The 22,238-nt window shown below is 33.2% G+C and overlaps 1 protein-coding gene across 2 annotated transcripts; it reads left to right on the top strand.

The window, feature by feature from the left end:
* Positions 1-8,270: 8,270 nt before the first annotated feature.
* LOC111992783 (transcription factor TGA9) lies at positions 8,271-17,184 on the top strand. Of its 2 annotated transcripts, XM_024024643.2 has the most exons (13): positions 8,271-8,784; positions 8,874-9,014; positions 9,195-9,286; positions 9,626-9,702; positions 10,016-10,279; positions 11,140-11,184; positions 11,295-11,354; positions 11,525-11,602; positions 11,789-11,837; positions 12,812-13,083; positions 13,807-14,031; positions 16,092-16,234; positions 16,818-17,184. In XM_024024643.2, exons 2-13 carry the CDS (start codon positions 8,890-8,892, stop codon positions 16,903-16,905), a joined length of 1,518 nt encoding a protein of 505 aa, XP_023880411.1. In that variant the 5' UTR covers positions 8,271-8,784; positions 8,874-8,889; the 3' UTR covers positions 16,906-17,184. The 2 variants fall into 2 exon arrangements, with proteins under 2 accessions (XP_023880411.1, XP_065619284.1); XM_065763212.1 differs by lacking the exons at positions 8,271-8,784; positions 8,874-9,014; positions 9,195-9,286; positions 9,626-9,702 and adding an exon at positions 9,735-9,835.
* The last annotated feature ends 5,054 nt before the right edge of the window (positions 17,185-22,238 follow it).

The raw sequence follows: 22,238 nt of genomic DNA, 5'->3' as shown, positions 1-22,238 counted from the left end.
TTTTTATAATTGAGAATGTGGATTTAATTATAATGTTTTCATTAAGTTATTCACATAGCTACAATAGAAAGCCAAGTTATTTTTGTGTATTTAAGCTGCTAACACAATAACTACTTACTACTAGGGGGAAAAATGCATATGAGGTATAGCTTTAAGTTTTATGATGATTAGTTTTAAGAAAAATAACATAAAAAGTATCAAATTGTTGAGTAAAATGGATGGAAGATGTGTGGGAATGTGTTTGTTTATTAGTAGAGACATAAGTCATTGCTTTGAATTTTCTTGTCATTGGTTGAGGGGAAATTGAGGGCATTATTATGCCCAGGGAATTCCATTACTGTTTGCTCTGCTTTGTATTGATAATTCATTGTACTCTATGCTACGAATGACTACTATTTATTCAATTGATTCAATTGCTTCATTTGCTTGATTTTCCAGAGTTTCTAAATTCATCTGACATTCATAATTGTCTTAGGTTGGTTTATCTGAAAGATTCATTGTTGTACCTTGAATATTAAAACTCACAATTATACTTGTCTCCTTTCCTAATGTTTCTCTTTTTTGACTTTGTAACCGCACTTGGGGGGGGGGGGGGGGATCTAGTGATCTACCATCACAAACCTTTTTTCTTTTCTTTTTGTCTTCAGTTTTTAATGTCAGTACTTTTTTCTAGTTAGATCTGCCATGGAGCCTTATTCTCTATGCATAGATTTGCTGCAGCATTGTGTGCGGTCATTTGTGGGCTCACATCACATATTTAATCCTCTAAATCAGCGAATAAGGTTTAGCTCAATGATACTTTCTCCCCCCTTACAAATGGGGTGGAGATTCCTAGGTTCAAGACCCATTGGATGCATGTGTAAGTGTCCGATAAAATAAGAATTTATTTCGTCCTCTAAATCCAATGGTCAAGATGACCAATTATGTTGTAAAACCTAGATCTTTGTGGCATGGCTGAGATCTTGATTGCTGGTCTGTCGGTCAACCTAGAAACAATTGTTGTGTGATGCAAAGAAAAAAGGAAGAACAAGAAATATAATTTAAAAATGCTTCTTTGAATAATGCAACAACTTGAAATTTTAATATGAGGCCCTCTTAGAATAATGAAGAAATGGATCATCTGTCTATTTTGCTTGCTATTTTCAGTTGGCAGAAATCTGCCAATTATTGATTGAGGGACTAGAAATTGTAGATGGATTGATTGGTAGTGCCTCTCTTCTCTGCTATTGCATTTAGAAAAATATTATGTGGATGGTGGCTGTTAAACCCTATTAAGACAAATGGAAACTATACCGACCTCTGAATGAATGGAGAAGCTTATGGTTAGAATTGCATGCACTTCTTTATACAAACATGTATTCCTAGGATAAAATTCATTGAAAGTCGATGATCTTGGAATTATTTTAGGGTCAAGAGTGTCATGAGAGACTGAGAGTTCTGTATATTCATATTATGAATTTAATATTGATTGAATTATTTGCAGAATTTTTTGTCATAGGATGCAATAAATATGTTTCAATGTCATTCTTATCATAAGAAATGAGGAATTTTGTGGTTCTTACTTCTTAGCCCAGATATACGTCTTCATTATTAAGGTGGAACATGAAAGAGATCTGCTGACCTCTGTCCTGATATAGTAAGGCTGGTTATGGTTTGTTCAGTGCAAAATTGCAAATCCTCTTTCCTGTTTCTCTATCATCTTAAATAAACAGTTCTGCCAAAAACCTGAGCTGTGTTTCTTGAATTTGTGTCATTAGCCCACTCTAAGCAGCGATTCCTATGTTCATTTTTTCCTCTTTTTTTATATTTTGTTTTAATTAGTGCTATGATACAAGTTGGTCTTCTTTTTGCAAGCAATGTGAGCTCCTTTATAATATTAATTTGCAGTGTGTTCTATAACTATTCTCTACATGTATCTATAGTTATTTGAGTGTGTAGTTAATTGTCAAAGCCATTCCATAGTGTCGGCATTGAGAGCCTAGCCAGTATGTTTAAATGTGCCTTTGAATCTTGCTACATCGTAATCTAGCTTGCAAGCCATGTATCACAGCTAAATCAAGCAGCATTGTTTCTTTCATTGATTGTCCTGTGAGTGGCTTGCTTTACTTATTTTCTGAAACAGTAGGATGTAAGGGAATCCATTTTGCTTGCCTGTTGAGTAATTGTTGTGTAACCTTCAATATTTCCTGGCGTTACAATGGTGTCCATAAAAAGCAAATGTTACCATGTTATTTCTTCTGTTAATCCATATTGTAGCTGTTGGAGGAAAGTGTAATCAAATATGATTCTCAGCTGTTTTCATGCATCATGGGGAAGTTAGACCTAGGGTAGAGTGCTTGCATTCTAGCTCTAAGGTTCTGACCATACATGTTACTCTTCCTTGGCTATTGGAAGCTTTTAATTAGTTATTTGTTGAACAAAGGTGAAGACATGAGCGGATGTAGGATAGACTCATAGACACACTAACTGAAATGAGACACTATAGCTGGGTTTTTAGAGGGTTGATTGGTAGCCAAAGTGAGGGGAAAGGTGGTGACTTTAGATGAGGAAGGAAAGGTCTTGTTGCTTGAATTCACTTAAGAAAAGATTGAATCTTGATCTCCCTTTAATTGTTGGAAACCAAAAGTAAAGTTGCAGGGAACTAGAAGCTACTTGCAGGAAATCCGTGCAATACTGGTTTATTTATGGTGGAACAAAAGAGCTGTAGTGTGGGGTTCAAAGTAAACCAAAAAAGGGGATTAAGAGGCCTATGGGCTGATGATTTTTGACTATGTAATTTGGTGAGAAATTATATGATATGTGGGTGTGTTTGTGTGGATGTGAGAGAGAGAGAGAGAGAGAGAGAGAGAGAGAGTGTTTATGGTTGTACCTTCCTTTGTATATGGGCTTGTGTTAATCTGGAATAGTACCAGAACCAAAATGGATGACCTTTTAAAATGAACAATTTGCAAACTGTAATGCTGAGTCCTCTAGAGCTAAATTAACGAATTAGTTATTTACATATAAACATGTTCATAGTAAGGCCCAGAAAATTGATTTGTTGCCAGCCTGGAGACTGAGTAGCTATTTTATTGCTGGAGAGTAATTCTTGATTTATTAATTTTATACGAGTTCTTGTTTTTTGATTGTATATTGTGGAACTGTTTGATTATAGTTTTGTTTGTTTGTTTGTGATCCATAGGAAGGGGGAATAAGAGATTCGAACTAATGATCTCCATTTCACGAGGCATGGTCCCCAACCGATTTTGAATTATAGCGTTAATATATTGTATGGGTTGATTCTTCATTTGGCGTAAATTTATTTGGATTTTTACTAAAAGTACGTTAAAAAATATATACCTACGTAAAAAATGAAGTTTTAAAAAGTCATGCATAAACAAAATAAACTAAAAGCTAAACAAAAAAGTTGGTGGCAAACGAAAACTTGAGAGTTGAAACATTGTACTTTGGAGGTTTTTAATTTATGTATGTGATTTGATCCCACTGGCATTGAAAAGGACTTTGTGCTCGGCTCTGGTATGGTGTTCCATCACTGCCTCCTTAATTGTTCATCATAACTTATTGGATTATCCTAAAAACTTGTTTTATGTGAGCGTATAACTAATTAATTTGCTGTTCATGTTACTGCTCACTTTTCTTCATTTTGTTGAACGCAAAACATTCCTCATTTTAATCAATGAAAACAGCTTCAATACTTTATTTTATTTTATTTTTTGGGTGACGACCAAATTGAATGTTATAGAATTAGAAAACTAAAATCCTTCTTTATGTTGCATGACAGTAGCTTATGCTCTTGCATTCCTTGTATTATCACCTGTTGGTGATGTACCAAACAAGTTCGGTTTTTCAGTTGTGTTGGTTTTTGCATTTGATATCTGTAAACTACAACTACATGGGCTTTCTCTAATCACCAATTACAAATGAAAATCCAGCATTCGACCTCATTCAGAAGTCAGAATTTATAACAAACTACAATTTATTTTTATTGTGCTTTTGTAATTTAGTCCCTAAACATTGTTAGGCCCGTTAATTATTATGTTTAATTGTTTTAGGGACCAAGCTGGGTTCAGGAGTCAACTTAGTCAGTTTAGAAATATCTTGGACCATGTTGGCATTATCCTAAACCTCTAGATATGTTAATGAAATTTACCCTTTTGTATATTAAAACTCACTTGGAAAAAAAGTTAAATTATAATTGATCCCATTATGGTTTTTTCTAGTCACAATTTAGAAATTCAATTCACAAACTTTCAACCGGTACATTTTAACTCCCTAAAGTGGGGGTGTGCAAGCTGTGCAGCCAACCCACCAAAACTAACCTAACCCAATCTAATCCACCGGGTTAAGTCGGTTTTTAAGGGTTGGTGGGTGGGTTGGGTTGGGTTATACAAATTATTTTAATAGTGGGCTGGGTTGGGTTCAGGTCATAACAATTACAAACCTGCCAAACCCAACCCTACCTACCTATATATTTAAATTTAAAATTATATATTTTTAATATATATATTTAAAAAAATATTATATATTATATAATTAATAATGTTTTATTTAATTTTTCCCTTATTTGGCTCTTCTTTTATAAAATCTAATTACCTTATAAACCCTAACAATCTTATTTCTCTCTCTGCCGCCTCCCACTTCACTCATAATTGTTTATAATTGAGTTGGGATACTAGTTCATGCATATTTTATTTATCAACTTAGTTGAATATATTTTGTTTAAAACTAAGTTGAAATACTAGTTCATGTATATTTTGTTTATCAATTCAAGTGACAAGTGAGATATATATATATATATATATTTATTGCTCAATTTAATAATATTAGTAATAAAAAAAATAAAAAATAAAACTATATAACTCATGGGTTCAACCCAACCCAACCCGATTCATGTGGATTGGTTGGGTGGGTTGGATTTTTTTAACTCACCATGGTGGGTTGGATCAAAAGTTCCTCTCAACCCAACCCATTCACACCCTTACCCAAGAGTTTGACTAAAATGAAGCTATTAGGATATGTGTAAAAGTTAACCGATTATGCATTTCTTAGACAAACATAATACCTCCTTCTGATTTGGCCCAATGAATTATTAGTCCCTCAAGTTTTTTTCAATTGCTATATTTCAGTCCCTAAAAGTTTGGATCAAAATGAAATCATTCGAAAATAATTGTTACACATGTATGTACACAAGTGAAAAAACAATTGAAATCATGATTTAAAGTCACGATTATATAATAACATTGCTCTTTTATTTTAGTCCAAACTTTAAGGGGTGGTAGCAATTGAAATTTTGTGAACTAAATTATGATAGGGCTAAATCGGAATGAATGGGGGTAAATTGTAATGTCTCCTTAGAAAAGAACACTTTGTACAAACGATTAAAATGGACATGCAGGTTGGCTCTGGAAAACATTCTGCCAGTCTGGTTATCAATATGTTATTTGAACTCTAATCATAAATGTAATTTAATTCATAGGCCATTCGAGCTTTGGGAATCATTTGGTGTCTTATACATTGAATTTAGCAGGTAGAGAAAGATTTTGGCTATAATCTAAGGTATTATTCCTTCTATAATTATATAAAGATAACATGGGATTCCCACATATTATCAACCTATACAATACCGAGTGTCTGATTTGGTTGTGTCTAGGACTCTAGGGTGTCCTGAATTAGGCACTTGACTATTTAAATAAACCTAATCCAACATGTGAATATTTCAGGAGTGACTAAATTGCATGGAATAGACTCTGGTTTTCATTACTCGTTGAAATTTTTGTGATTGATTTGGATGTATAGTTAAAAGTTGGGGAAGTTGTCACATTTTTCAAACAAAAACCTATACTGGATATCATTTCAGTCTTGACTAATCATAATTTCTCACTCTCATCTGGGGTCCATTGCTAATCATTGGCTGGCATGATCTTTTCTCATTAATTGGGGATAGGTCAACAACACCATGATCCATCTTAAACCAGCTTCTCTTACATTTCAGATAAATTTTGCAATTGCCACTTACCTTGCAAACATTCTGATACACTTACAAACTGAGGGTCCGTTTGGTTGCCGTAAAATATTTTCCAGAAAATACTTATTTTTCGGAAATGCTATTTTCGAAAAAGGAAAATATTTTCAATGTTTGGTTGTATTATGAAAATTGTTGTGGAAAATATTTTTATGTGTTTGTTCTATTAGGAAAATGCTATTTTCCTACCATTTTTTCACAATTTCCGGCAACAAATTCCGGCAACAACAACAACAGCAGCAACAGCAAATTCCAGAACAACAACACAACAACCACAACAACAACAACAATCAGTTCATAAAAAAAAAAACAACAACAACAACACAAAACCCACGGACAATCCACCATACACACCACCGCAACGGAAAAAAAAAAAAAAAAAAAAAAATCAGAGGAGGACGACGAGATCGAGAGGGCGGCGCGATCGAGACGACGACGAGATCGGAGATGATGATCTGACCCAGAGGAGGACGGCGCGATCTCGCAGGCAGAACTTGGCGCCGTGATCGCGATCTTGGCGCGATCGAGAGGGCTGCGCGATCGGTGACGAAGGAGGCGACGAGATCGGAGACGAAGTAGGCGACGAGATCAAGGACGAAGGAGGCGACGGCGACGAAGATGGCGATCTGACCGGCGAGGACGTGCTTCAGGTGGAGTGCGCTGGGCTCACCATTTCTTCCTTCCTCTCTCTCTCTCTCTTCGTGCTCTGTTTCTCTTTTCCGGAAAATTAGATTTGAAGTGAAAATGAAAGGTGAAATCGTTTTCAGCCTTGACCACTGGTCAACGGAAATTAATTTCCGGAAAATGCGTTTTCGTGCGCAACCAAACATCTGGAAATGGTGAAAAGCATTTCCGGAAATGCTTTTCACCCGATTCAAACGCAGCCTGAGACACGCAAAAAATGGTGTTAGAAACAAATTTAGAATAAAAATGCAAGTTGGTTTGGATTTAAAGCAAATTTATTATTAGCAAAAGCAACTAATATTATATGCTTTAGATCCTTGCTTAGATAACAAGCAATGACTTAACCCAGTTACTCAAAATCCAAGAAGGCATAATTAATACTAGGATTTGATCAAGACCAATCACCTTTCTAGAGAGCAGGAAAGGAACTCATAAAGTTGTACAGTTTTGATGAAACGCAAGATCCATGGATACTGTAATCTAAGAGTCTCTCAAAATGTGCCATAAGAAGAACATGTTGTAAGGTTTATTGGGAACAAAAGTTGCAGACTTAAAAAAATATTTTTACCTAATCCATGAACGTTTCTATATTAAAAATAAAAAATAAAAAAAAAAACATTTTTTTAGGCCAATCATTGGCAGCGTAAAGGAATAATTGGTAGAAGGCATATTATTTGCAAAGGTAGTAGATGAGCACAACATAAAATATTTGCAGCCACCTCTTAATGAGAAAGATCATAAGTCCATTCACTTAAAGTCTCTCTCTCTCTCTCTCTCTTTTTATCTATATATTACTCAATAATGCAGGTCATGAATAACTAAAATACTTAAATTAGTCTTGAAATGAAATAATTAATATTTCCATCTCTTTCTGTACCTTTTGTTTTTAATACAAATTAGTAAGACTTTTTTACAAATAAGTATGCAATTTAACATATTAGTCATCAGCTTTCTGATCAAGAAAACAAGCATTAGGAATTTAGGACACATGAAAAACAATCTAACCATGTGTAACCAATGCAGTAATTAGGAGCTTAACAAAGAAACTGGAATGAAACCAGTCTGCACCATAAACCTGTACCTCAGGTTAAGAGGGGAAAATAAATTTCTATTAATAGAAACGAATCTTAATGTGGCATGGTTTTAGGTGATGACAGGGAGTGGATGTTGACCCATCAACGAAGGAGATAATACCAAACACTAACATGTCAAGAGCAGAGATCAAAATGTACAAGTGGGTTTTGGTCTTTGGATTATTATACTACGGTTATGGTTGAAATGGTATGAGCAGAACCTTCAAATAACAATAAAATAAAACTCTCTCCCTCTCTGGAAGGACCTTAGTTGTCAAAAGCAAACTCAATCTTTCCTTTGGGTGTAAAAACATTAAAAAAAAGAAAACACCTTTAGAACTTTTCTTTTTACCATCTTTTGTGATATAGAACCTTGTCTTATCTCCTATTAAATGTTGAATTTAATGTAATTTATTTATTTTCCTTCTTAAATACTTGTGAAGAGCCCCAAAAAAGAACCAATCAGAAAGCACAGGCGGTTAGAAGAGAGAGAGAGTGGAGTAGGAGTCAGTGATTTTAGTGGGTTCCTGGCAAAGACCCCACCCTTCCATTTATTTTCAGTTTCTTATTTATTTCCATTTGATTAGTATTTTTTCTTTTTCCAAAGCCTACACACACCCCAGAGGGCCTCAGACAGGTCTGCAAGGACAAGATTTTCTGTACTATTAGATGAGTTACAAAAAATCTTGATAAATATTTACAACTACACGAGGTGTTAAAAGCAAACTAAGACAGACTAATGAATAATCACTCAGGTTTCTTCATTGAGAAGGAGAAAAGGAACAGATAGAGACACCCCCATGAAAGATCAAAAGGTGCAGGGAGAGAGAGAGAGATATATATATATATATATATCTGAGAAAAAGACTGGAACCTCCTCAGGTTACTTAAATATACTTTGACAAGATATCTTTGATCCTTTGCTGCTGCTTCTGCTCTCTCTCTCTCTCTCAGCTGGCCTTTTCTGCAAGTAAGGATTCTACTTAGGAATTCAAAAAAATTGAGGTAAACATAAGTGAATTCTTAAAAATAGTTATCCAATTCCTCTGTTTTTGTTGTTATCATCTTAGCTTCTGCAACATGTTCCCTTTCAGTTTGTGCTAGAATGGTATGAGGTCGTCTTACATGGCGAGCCATAGAGTTGGGGAGACTGGTTTATCAGACTCAGGACCTACAAACCACCATGTTCCTTATGCAATTTTTCATGGAATTAATGCTCCTTCCACAAGTTTTCTGTATGTGAAACAATCTCTTTTTTTTCATTGTTCCATCAAAATTTTTCTTCTGAGACATACAAAATTTAAGATGATTTCCTTAATGGGTTTGCTTTTATTTATTGTATTTCCAAATTGGATTGGGTTGGTTTGCTTCTTTGGTCATGTCTGACATGGTTATTAATTCTTTTTCTTTCCTAGCAACCAAGAAGGATCTGCTTTTGATTTTGGAGAGCTAGAAGAAGCAATTGTGCTGCAAGGAGTTAAGATAAGAAATGATGAAGCTAAAGCACGTATGCTACTCTCTCTATCTATCTTTTCTGCTTTTGTGACGTGTGATAGAAATAACCAACTCCTAAAAGCAAAGAGAGAGAGAGAGAGAGGTTTGAATATGTCTACAGAAAGGCACAGTAGGGAGGGTTTCCATTTCCAATACTGTAATGATTCTGATGCAAGGGACTCGAGTGGCGTGAGGCTACATACTTAGAAACCTGACCTTCCCAGCATGATTTACTGACCCCATAACTGCAGAAAAGGAGGATTAGGTTCCTCCACCTTTTAAAAATTTTGAAAAATCTTGGAGTCTTTATTTTGGTGATCCTCTGAAGATTTGGCCTTTGTGATTCTTGCAGCTTTATTCACAGGCAGGCCTGCAGCTACTCTGGAAATGTTCCCTTCATGGCCAATGAGATTTCAAACTACCCCGGGAGTACTAGTTTCTAACTTTATTTATCTTTGACCTTCTCTCTTTTCATATGGCTTCTAGAAAAAAAAAATGTTTATAAGTTCAAGCACAATAGAACAAATGAACAAATATCCCAACCAATATTTTCACTTTCATGGTACAAGTTTTTCAAATCCTCATTTGAAAAGTTTATAAACTTTTACGTTTTTTCAGGAGAATTTAATATTGTTTGGGATACCCATTTGCAAAATGAGTCTATTGTGGGGACTAGAATGATTTTGGGATGATTCTCTGGATACACTCATGTGAAGAAGTTTTGTTGGGTTTCTTATTTCAGGGAAGTTCAAAATCAGGAGGAGAGAGCACAGACTCAGGATCAGCAGTAAACACTCTTTCAAGCAAAGCTGACTTGGCTGAGGCCCAGTTGGAACCAGAATCTCCCATCAGTAAAAAGGCATCTTCCTCAGATCATCAGGCTTTTGATCAGAAGCATCTGCAACCGTTTCAACAGCAACAATTACACCAAGAGATGGCAAGTGATACTTCAAGAACGGGAACATCACAAAATCAATCTGCTGCTGGCAAAGCACCGATGGACAAGGTACTTAAACTACAGTGTTTAACTGTTAATCTCCCGGTTCTCTCTCTTACCATATCCCCAAAACTCGGCAAAAAGTTGGTATCTTTATTGTTATTATTACTGTTTTGCTCTCTCTTTCTCTCTCTCTCCCTCGAGCATATCTTCATATACAACAGCACAGATCCCAACAACTCTCAGAAAATCAATAAAGTTCAGAGTTTCCCTGATTTCTGAACGATTTTCTGATGAATGTCTGACATGAAGCGAGAGAAATAGAGAGAGAAAGAGAGAGGTGTACTGTTCACATAAAAAAAGCAAAGAGAGAATCTTCACAGTAGTTACCACTGTTTCTCACTATATTGCTGACCCACTTTAGTCCTTTCCTCGATTCTTATAACTCCCCCCCCAACAAAAAACTTCATGTTTTTTTATCCTTAAGATCAGTTTTGGAATTAGAAGCCAAAACACACGCACCCAAAAAAAAAAAAAAAAAACCAAACACAAAGCAAAATGGAAGATAATGATGTCTTTTGCTACCCTTATTACGTTGATGATTACCTGCCTCAAGAGCAGTGCTCAACTCACCATCAGAAATCAGAAATGCTTCCAAGAGATTCTGTGAGCTCTTTAATCATTGTATTTTGTTGTTTAAGATTCACAGAATCTCCCCAAAGATACAGCTATGCTATCAATGCTTAAAAAGTAGAATAAAAAATAAAATAATAGTAAAATCATTTTCTTCCATCTTCTTTTTTTTTTTTCCCCCTTCTTCCAAGTTTAGTTGCTAAATAAACTTAAACAAAGAAAACAAGATAAACCCTTTCTCTTTTTAGCTCTTAAAAGTAATAAACTTCATCCTTTTTTCTTGAATATTATTGCAGAGAAAGGGAGCTGGTTCAACATCAGAGAAGCCACTTGATGCTAAGGTACTGAAAACACATGATTTATTTTTCCAGAAGATATTTTTTTTTTCCTTTCCAAATTCTTTACCTTTTGGTGTAAAAATATTGATCCGAAATTCTGTTCACTGCTTCAGACATTGAGACGTTTAGCTCAAAACAGAGAAGCTGCAAGGAAAAGCCGTTTAAGGAAAAAGGTATGTGTAACATTTACTTTACTGGAAATTGAAATGATGGTTTTCTTAAAATTTAAGCTTAGAATTATGAAGTGAAAAAAAGAAAAAAGAAAAAAGGAAGCTAAAAACAAAACAAAACAAAAATAGAATCTGAATATACACTCATATCTGTCTTTCTCTCTCTTTAACAGGCTTATGTACAACAGCTAGAGACAAGTCGAATAAAGCTTGCTCAGCTTGAACAAGACCTTCAAAGATTGCGCTCTCAGGTTTGAGAATTAAATATGTTCAAAATTTTATATAGTTAAAAATACAAGAAGAAGATTACTGTCTCTAAAATTACAATCTTTTAAGTTATTGGCAAACAATTTTTTTATAAATAAGTTATTGGCAATTTGACATGTTAATTAATTAATTGATTAATTAATTTAAATATATTTTCGTTTGTACAATAGGGACTGTACTTGGGTGGTTCTGGTGCTGGTGGTGGAAATATCAGCTCTGGTTAGTTCATCTCTCTCTCTCTCCCTTTCTTTTTGTCTGAGTTTTATTGAAGAAACATAGACATGCTCTATTTACCAAAGTACCCATAGTTTATGAAGGTATTTTTAGAAAGACCAAGAGATTGGGGTAAGAGGATCACACGTGGCAGCTGGTCATTAGTCAAAGAGTGATTGTGAGTAAAAAAATTCCAACGTAAAGTAAAATTTGATGATATCAACGTTGAGCTCAAGTGAAAATGTTCTTCGTGTAATGAATGAGCTATAAGAAAATTTCAGACTGACCAAAAATATGGTTTTTTAGTCACCTACTCTTTTTTTGGATATGGATAAAAAATATATAGACACAAGAAGCACTATTTGATATATTTTAGGTTTTCTTTTTTCTTTTTTTGGGGGGGGGGGGAAATTGGACCAACATTTGAATATGAAAATTTCCGAATTCCCTAATATTCCAGTCAAATTTCGCAAATATGTGTGGATATGATTGATGTGGCAGACTCTTGTACTTACCATTTTTGTTTTGTTTTGTTTTTTTAGAGAAAGGGAAGACTTTTCTGATTTTGACCAAATTTTCTATATAAACTCATTCCCTAATTTTTAAAATTTATTTTTAAACAATTTTTGTTGGAGGATTCAGGAAACAGTAAAACGGTCAGATTTTTCAAATACCCATAATTGAATCTCATGAGATTGTATGGCCTTTTCCAAGCATAAAAGGCCATTCTATCTTTTATTTTTACTTAATTTGTGTGAATGATTGATCCATTCCATGGTGACAACTCCTTTTTTCTTCCACTTTTAGAAGCGTAAACAAAGCTCTTTCTTAGTGCACATTATTGTTAAAATATTGCCCAACTTGTTCCAACGTATGATATAGCATTCCATGATTTCATATTAAAAGTTAAAAAGACGGTCATCATTATTAATAATATTATTATTTTTATGATGATCAATACTATTTATTATCTTGTATAGGAGCTGCAATGTTTGACATGGAATATGCAAGATGGCTAGAAGATGATCATAGGCACACATCAGAGCTTCGGACAGGGTTACAGGCACATTTATCAGACAGTGATCTTAGACAAATTGTTGATGGATGTATTTCTCATTATGATGACATGTTCCGGCTTAAGGCAGTGGCTGCCAAATCTGATGTTTTCCACCTTATTACCGGAGTTTGGACTAGCTCCGCCGAGCGTTGCTTCCTCTGGATGGGTGGTTTTCGACCCTCTGAACTCATCAAGGTTTGGATTTCCAAAATTGCATATGATATTGTTGACATTTTTTTTTTTGGACCATAATTTTAGTTGTGCCATTTTGGTGGTAATGTAGGAATTTTAGACTGTCACAATAGGGAAATTTTAGTAGTGTGTAAATAACCAAATAATATAAATAATAGTTTCGTAAATAACCCAATAATAAAAGAGCAGAGAAAGTCAGTACAGTGAATATTCCCTATATTGAAGGACCCATTGTCATTTCCAAAGTGATTCAGACAAATCCAGAATGCCCCAACAAAAGGGTCCATTTCTTTTTTGGAGTTAATAAAGGGGTTCTTTTCTTGGATGCTATAAAGTTTTCTTCGCATTAACATTTTCGCTTTTACTTTTTTTATTTTATTTTAAAAAAAATTCTAAATATATAACATCTCATAGGTAGTTGAGGTAGTAGGTTATAGGTAGTGAATAATAATAATAATAATAATATCAGTAGTGGTTTCACATAAAACTATGTATACGCTAATCACAATCTACTCCTCAGATTATGCATAATGTGATATTGTTTTCATTTCTTTAATCACATTAATTCTAGGTAAACCTTTTTTTTCCAAAAAGAGTTGTACACGTGCGAATCCTATATTAATATTTTTTTTAAAAGGAAAAAAAAAGTTAATGACCAACTTGCTAGCTCTCTTAGCTTCTAAGTTCTAACTTTGTTTGTTTATTTTGGGGGGTGTTAATTATCAGATTTTAATAGGCCAATTAGACCCATTGACAGAACAGCAAGTGATGGGGATTTACAGCCTCCAACAGTCTTCAAACCAGGCTGAGGAGGCTCTCTCCCAGGGCGAGGAGCAGCTCAAACAGTCTCTTGTGGACACAATTGCTGCAGGTCCAGCCATCGATGGTGGCATGCAACAGATGGCTATGGCCTTAGGCAAGCTATCCAATCTTGAAGGCTTCGTACGACAGGTAAAAATTATCAAATTAAACCCATTATAGTTTGCAACATTTTGAACCTTAATTTTTACCTCACATAAATAATAACTTTCTAACATAGTTTTATTAAAAAGAAACATGACCTTATTGTTATAATAAATAAATAAAAAGACAAATGGTCCTATTAGGTACATCTGCATGCGTCATGCATATCAAGTAGTACACGTGCATATCGTATGTCACAAAATCCTCAACGAACACACTAGCTCATATATGTTGTTAATTACAATGTTATAACTTGTGGAATTCGTTTTCGTTAATCCTTTCTCTTCCAAGGAAGTCATTGACTTCTTTGTATTATAGTGTTTACTTACTGTATCAAAGTGGGTAAAAGTGCTTACAAGCTGCACATATAACCCCTTGCAATCTTGGAAAAACACAAAATCAAAACTTTCATGAGCAAGAGTGAAGGATCTTCCAATTAGATAGTCATATTTGTCAAGGAGGTTGAATTCTTGCTCCCTATTTTAGATTAATGAACTCTAATGAAAATGATATTTGATGTGTAGCAAAACCTGGTGTGTCAAGGTTGAAATCAGGCCCTAGCTAGGCTGCATCTATAGTATAAAGTCCATTTTAGGTAAATTCTCGCAGCTATAGTTTTTCAAACCTTCTTATTAGTTATTAGCCCCAGTTTCATACTCGCCTAGTAGGTCTCCCAAACATGGTTATCATCAAGAAAATAACTAGGAGAGTATTCAAATCATAGATTCATGTATATGGACTAATCCACTTGTCAAGAAAGACTATCATGTATTAGATATTTAGATCTCACCTAACAGCTAGGAGATTATTCACATGGAGCCCACTTGAACAAGGGTTAAAGGATTTTATTTAAACCTTTATCCTAACTATGTTTGTCGCTCATGCCGACAAAAAAAAACTCGAAATCCCATGTTATTGTTTCATATTATACTCCACTAATCGCAGTTTTTTACACGTCTTTTATGAAAAGTATAAAATGAAACATAGAGGGCGGAATAGAGATGATTTTTGTTGAATACACAACAATCGGGTCAAGATTAAGCTTTGGTAGGTTAACAAATTGGTTAAAACGTTTCCTTCTTATAGTCCATTCCATTTCATTGTATACCACTATATACCTTGTTTTGCGCCGCAATTCAAACACACCAAGTTATACCTGAAGACCTGAAGGGCAAGAATCCATGGAACTTTATGACCTCAGCTTGATTTTTACTTTTTTTTATTGAGTATTTGACCTGTAAGCTTTTTTAAGAAACTGTAGAGGAAAGCGATCGAGGGGCAATGTTAATCTAGTCAACATGTATGCTAAGAACATTTCTAATGTATTAGATGCTGATCCAACGGTCCAATACAGTCCAACTTTTTGATCATCATGAATAGGTTATATTTCTATTGTGTGTTTGGTCAACTTTGAGATGTGACATATATTTTATGTGAATTTTGTATAAATAATCTCCACTGCATGTCCGCCATTTGTACGGTGGATTGTCTATTTCTATTAGGGAATATATATTGCTTTGCTGCTAAGAAGTCCATCAAAAAATGTTGAACGCTAGGGTTTTTGATGTGGTATTTTCATCTTATAAGGTCCCTATCAGAAGTTGGTTTGAAAGTGATGCCTGTTGAAATAAAAGCCCTAGCTACACCTATCAACAAAACTTTAAAAATAATTTGGGAAATATTTACTAATTAATCAATTGGAAGAACTTTATGATTTTTCTATTTTTTCAATTCTATGATTGGAATAGTCCAAATTTATATATAAGACAAAATAATGAGTTTCAACCTCTTTGAAATGTTCAGTTCTTGTCCATGTGCCCCCTTGCACTAGGGACACATTTCAACTCTATTTGGTAGTTGTGGTTTCATAAATAAATAATATACCTATTTGTGTTGTTGTTCATCTATATTTTCTATGATTAATTTTATTTATGGATTTTGTTAAAATTATGGTTAAGTGATTGAATTCATAATTTCCTAATAGTTTAAGCTTTTGGGACAATGGGTAATTTAACAGATTTATCATTTATACATGCTTTTAAATTCAGGCTGATAATTTGAGACAGCAAACCCTTCATCAACTGCGTCGAATATTGACGGTTCGACAAGCAGCAAGGTGTTTTCTTGTAATTGGGGAGTACTATGGCAGACTAAGAGCTCTTAGTTCTCTTTGGGCTTCAAGACCAAGAGAGTAAGATCACCAAAAAACTATAACTATTTAATTCTTGGTATATATTCTTTTTTCTTAGGCTCTATTTAATGATCTTTGAAATGGTTCATACAAATAGTTTCTATTGGATATTTTACATACAAATTCAAAATGACCCTTTACATTTTTTTCCCTTCTCTCTATTCCTTTTCGAATTAGTCAAAAGAACTGTAGAATATAATTTGTATTGGGTGAGTAAATTCAACTAATTATAACTTCATACCTAAAGAAAAAGGTGGCAGCGACTTCTTTTGGGATATCATTTCAACCCTGAATTTTAAAAAAAAGAAACTAATGTAAAGAGCACAAATATAATAAGTCATTCTTCTTGAGATTACTTAAGATGCACTTCATGTAATTTTATTCTATACGTATTCTAGCTTCCATTCAATTTAAAATTAAACTAAAAACAATAATAATAACGAGAAAAGTTAATTATAGCTACAATGTAAGTGCTAGCTTTTAGATAAGCTTGTCTAAAATATATATTTTTGTTAATTATTATTATTATTAGTTTAGACTATTCATGTATTAAGGTAACCAATGTTGAAGTTTTCTCTATCAGGACCATGATGACTGAAGATAACTCATGCCAAACCACCACGGATTTACAAATTGTTCAACCTTCGCATAATCATTTCTCAAGTTATTGAATGAGAATCCATTAGCCACAAAAAGATGACCCAATGAAAAGAAGTCCTTAATTAACTCTTGCTTTCATGGAGGAGCCGCCGTTAGATATCTTCAAGCTACTTTAGAGGAGGATAGGAAATTTCTTCTTCTTTTTTATCTTCTGCTTTTTTTAGTATCTTTATATATAATACTATGTTATCTTGTACATATAATTAAATCAATATTATATCTCTCTATTTGCTTAAACAATGAGAAAAAAATGGAAAAGTTTGAGTATATACACCATTATAAATTGAGCATGTTGCGTTTTTGTTTCTATCCCATGAAACTACTACCTTCATCAAATGGCTTTGAAATTTTAGATAGGTGTAAAGGGATAAAAACAAACTCGGAGAGAAAGAAATTGTTGGCATCATTTAAATGAAGTGGTTGAGAGCAAGAGTATTCTAATAGAAAGAACAAGACGAGGAAAATAATACAAATTAGAACATTCTCTTCTTAAAAAATTGTAGTGGAAAGAGAGGTAGAAGTTAGGTCGTTGAGCTTCATTTATATCAACTGGTTACAAATGCGATTATTCTAATGGCAGAGAGAGAGAGAGAGAGAGAGAGTTCCTTTCACTTAATTAATTGCATAGAAGGAACAAATGGCATGAATGGTGCCCAAAGTTAATTTGGTAAACGCACTTCACGAGATGAATGCAAGAACCACATCAATAAGTTATTCTAGTACATTATTTGTGGTTCATATTATAAATATGTTGTACTATATATATATACGTGTGTGTGAGACAAACTTAGATATTGTTCTTTAAGTTCATTTTTTAGATTTAACCATGTGACTATCTAAGTCTTGCCTAAATATAAATGTGTGTATATATATATATTCATTTATTTATTTATTGGAGAGCGAGATGTTTGTTTCTGTAGATGTATATGCATTTAGCAAAACTAATAGGTTATAATCTAGCCAAAAAGTTTGGAAAATAAAATATAAACAATTAAATCTAAAAAAAGAATATAATAATTTTTTCCCCATCTTTCTAATGATACCACTGCTTTGGTGAAATTTAGATATAAAAAAATTTCCTTCAATGTCTAAATTATGAAAATGAGATTTCAATCATCCCTTATTTTTCAGCATTTGTTAATGTGTAAGGTGACCAAAGCATTAATGTGTGAGGTGACCAAAGCAGGCATTGTATGCCAGCAATATATATGTATATTTTCGTTACAATTAGATTTTTAAGGTGTTTACTTTCTCAAGAATTGAGTTAGCTTTATTTACTAGGGAGAGATGAAGGTACCAATTGAACTATGAGGCTCGGTGGTCCATGTCAACTATACACTGATCTAACATTTCACCTATAATTTTTCTTAATACACGACCTTACTAATTAAGTCATACACATGATTTATGCAGTAATTTCCATTCAATTTCAATAAAAAAATTATGGAACTCCACTAGTTGAATAGACCTAAAATGCTTTGGAATCCTCATATAAAACGAAAAGATATGCTCCAAAAAGATTTGATACCAAGCATAATACTCAAATATAAATATATCTAAACATATATATAAGTTTTAAGTTCAAATATATTTCTCTTGCTAGTGGTTTTCATTTTTATAGGAAGCCACTCAGCAAGCATGTTCGCATGCATTTCTTATGAGAGAGACTGCATGTCTGCATGCATACAATATTCATGCATTATATATGGCGTACGCTTTTCTCTTTGTTTGTTCGTGCTTTTGTATGTGTCCGACTAAAACGATAACGAACATTTAGCTACAAAAGTACTCCCAACCCAATATGCCCTTTCACTTCAGTTTGAGCCGCCAGTTACCAGTGGTCATTATTACCAAGCTTGATCCTTTATTTCTTCATAAATTTTGGCGATCAAACCCAGCAATAGCATTGAGTGTAGGAAACCAAAAAAAAAGCGCAAAAGCTGCAAATTTGCTATAAGAATTTGGAGTTGTAGAAACTATGGCACCGCGGGTCTTTGTTATTTATTTTTTCTTTGATAATTATAATAGAGAGGTGATTTAAACCATGATATCTCTATTGAAAACACTAAGGGTACGTTTGGTACACTGAATGAAGATTACGACAGAAATTGTAATATTTATTACTAGTAATAAAGTGTATTGTAATGTAATAACTAAACATATTCATTAGTTTGGTTGTAACTTATAACATTAGAATGAAACTTAACATTTATTTTAGGAAATATCTTACTCATACAATTATATCTCCTTAAAATCTAAAAGTATTAGTTGAGCTAAAAGTCTCTTGGCTGAGATTATTATAATACTGTTTTTCGATAAGCAAAAATAAATTATTATAACATAGAATCAAGCATACGTATATACTGAATGTGTGAATTTATTAAATTGAACTAGTTATGGTTCTCCATGTCACACCATACCAAAATGACCATGACCTAAACCTTATATTTACTATTGAAAATAAACATCAACTCATACATCATTATTCCATTTTTGTAGCCAACTAGGTTATTATGTTAGTGAGAAACTCACTGTGAGATTAAACAAAAAAAAAAAAATAATGAAAGAGACTAAGTTTCACTCTAGATATCATCACCCACTTCCGTATTAGTATGTATACTGAACAGGTTTATATATATGATTCATTAGTGAGCAATGACAATCACAATTCACAATAAGCAAAAATTGGACACAACAAAAATGGTCAAAAAATTTATTAATTATATATTGATTAACCATATCTTAGGATGCTAACAGCAAATCACCAGAAACCGACACACTTGTTTAGTATTCTTCCCCATATCTATGACTATAACATGTACGTCAACTAACATGTTCCTATAGCTCATAACTATGAACTTGAATCTCAATATTTTGTTTAGAATTTATAACTTTTCTTTTTGCCGCTCTACTTTTGGCTCCATTATGAATAAAATTTTAACAAGGGGTGGCAAATTTGGGTCCTTATCAGCGTGCTTTATTAACCCAATTAGATTAAAGGAGACAAGATGACCTTATCTTTTTTTACTTTAATGCATAAACGTCATTTTAGAGAGATTAGGTATGATCAATTAGAAAAGTTGCTGTTGTCATTACTTTATAGTAAAAACAGTATTAAATGCATTAATTAAGTATAGGTTTAGTGTGCAATAGAAACCATTCTATTGTGATCATTTAGCCAAAAATAAAATTGTCACCTCATGAATACTTTTACGGATTTTTTTTTTTTTTTTTTTTTTAAGTTTCTTTTTATGGTTTCATAAAGTGACGGTTAGCTTAGGTTTTAATTATTAGGACCTTAGCATGCCCTTTACCCTTGTCATTATGGTTTATCCATAGAATCTGATATATATATATATATATCTTCTAGTATGCATTGGATGGAAATTTATATATTAGGAATATTGATAAGTTAGGTTAAGTGGGTTTAGTTTAATTTGTTTTTTATTTATTTGAAGCATTAGTTTAATTTGTTGAATAGTATATTATGTGGTTAGGATTTAGTGGTATATGTGTTGACCATAACTTGCCCAAATATTTTAATCTTGTCCACGCAAATCAAATTGCTTTAGAAAAGCTTCAATAATTCAAATTTTTAGCTAGGTATAAACAATAATTTTTTTCATTTGAGTTTGTTTGGCATTGACTAGAATGATTGCTAAATCCCACCCGATATTCCACTATAAAGAAATAGCAGGGGTTAAATGAAAGAGGGCCAAATCCAATGCTTTAATTGATCTGATATTATGTCTAAAAGTAGTGTGTTCTTTATTGGTTTTTTTTTAATTAATAGTATAGTAATCTATGGTCAACGGTTTAGTTATTAACAAATTAAGAGTCAAATTTTCCTTCACTCTTCTCAAAAAAATAAATAAATAAATAAATAAATTTCCTTCACAGCATGTAAGGAGAAATGCTGATGACACACACTTTTACACAACTTTGTGTCACAACTCGACACATGGCGAGTTGTGGCACAAAGTTGTACAAAAGTGTGTATCACCAGCATTTCTCGCATGAAAGCGCATGTAATTCACTAATTTTGTTTATCCTCACAAATTTTCAAAAAGGAGATATATATCATAAAGATAGGTACAGCCTTTAGCCGACCCTAGTATTCAAGAGGATTAGGTTATTATTATGAGAATTAGGAATGACAACATTTTATCCTCCAAGACATGAGGAGCCAAGAGCATGAGGGTAACAAAACAGAACGAGCTTGAACATGCAATAAAATAAATACTTAAATAGAAAAATATAGTTAAAATGATAAGCTGTAATTGGAGTGATATTATTTTTATATGAGTTTATTAGTGACAAATTATTATACATCAATTATAATTTGTCATTTAAAAAAAAAAAAAACTACTACGAAAAAAATTAAAATTTTTTATGACCCTAAATTATTATTATTATTATTTTTTTGAGAATCATGACCCTAAACTTATTGTTAATAAAATATTACAGATGACTACATTTTATTTTAGGTAAATTTTGATAGTGGATCAAGTTTCCAAGATAATAAATATATCTCCAAGAAAGATTATCTCAGTATTTAATTTGCCAAAGAAAATTCATCTTAAACAAAGTTTCTTTTGGTAAATAAATGGATACATCCTCATCTCAATCCTCTCAATTCTCATGGCTTGTCTACTGGCATCATCACTTTAACATCAACCATTCACAACTTGTCATATCAACAGTTGTAATTTAGTATGACTCTAGAGTTATTAAAATGAAAAAAATGTTGGAGGAGTCGAACCTCAATTGCATCCAAGTGATAAACCCAATGAAGGTTGCAAACAATACAAGTTATATTAAATATATTTAAACTTTCACTATTTTTAGATTACATATATTATTTGACATGTATCAATCAATAACTAAAACCCAATTTTTTAATATGTACGAATACAATGGGTATTGAATTGATATGTAGTGTTCATTTTAAGATACGTGTCAGTTTCATGTCCTCTCAAGTGCCCAAAACCACTCGAGAGAAGCAAAACCTCTCTCTCTCTCTCTCTCTAAGCAAGCAAAGACCTGGTCACAGATTCTAACCAATCCTTCTTTTTTACTTACAAGTTACAGCATTACATGAGCACAAGATTATACTAGCTAGACCTGATCCTAATCCTCTCGGAAGTCGGAACATTACAGTACAGTAACTACAGTACAACAATGTTTTCATGATCTACCCCATTCCGTGCTTGTACCAAAGATTCTACGTGTGAAAAACTCATCCATGCCATTACTGTGCAATTTGTACCAAAGGCATCCGATTCCCTGTTTTACTTGGTCCACAACTCTACATCCATTTCTAACAGTACCGCTAGCTTCACCA

The sequence above is a fragment of the Quercus suber genome, unplaced genomic scaffold, assembly GCF_002906115.3.
Source record: "Quercus suber isolate HL8 unplaced genomic scaffold, Cork oak 2.0 scaffold_497, whole genome shotgun sequence".
NCBI classification, from domain to species: Eukaryota; Viridiplantae; Streptophyta; class Magnoliopsida; order Fagales; family Fagaceae; genus Quercus; species Quercus suber.
The sequence above is the reverse complement of the archived record's forward strand: the minus strand, read 5'-3'. Positions and strand labels throughout refer to the sequence as shown.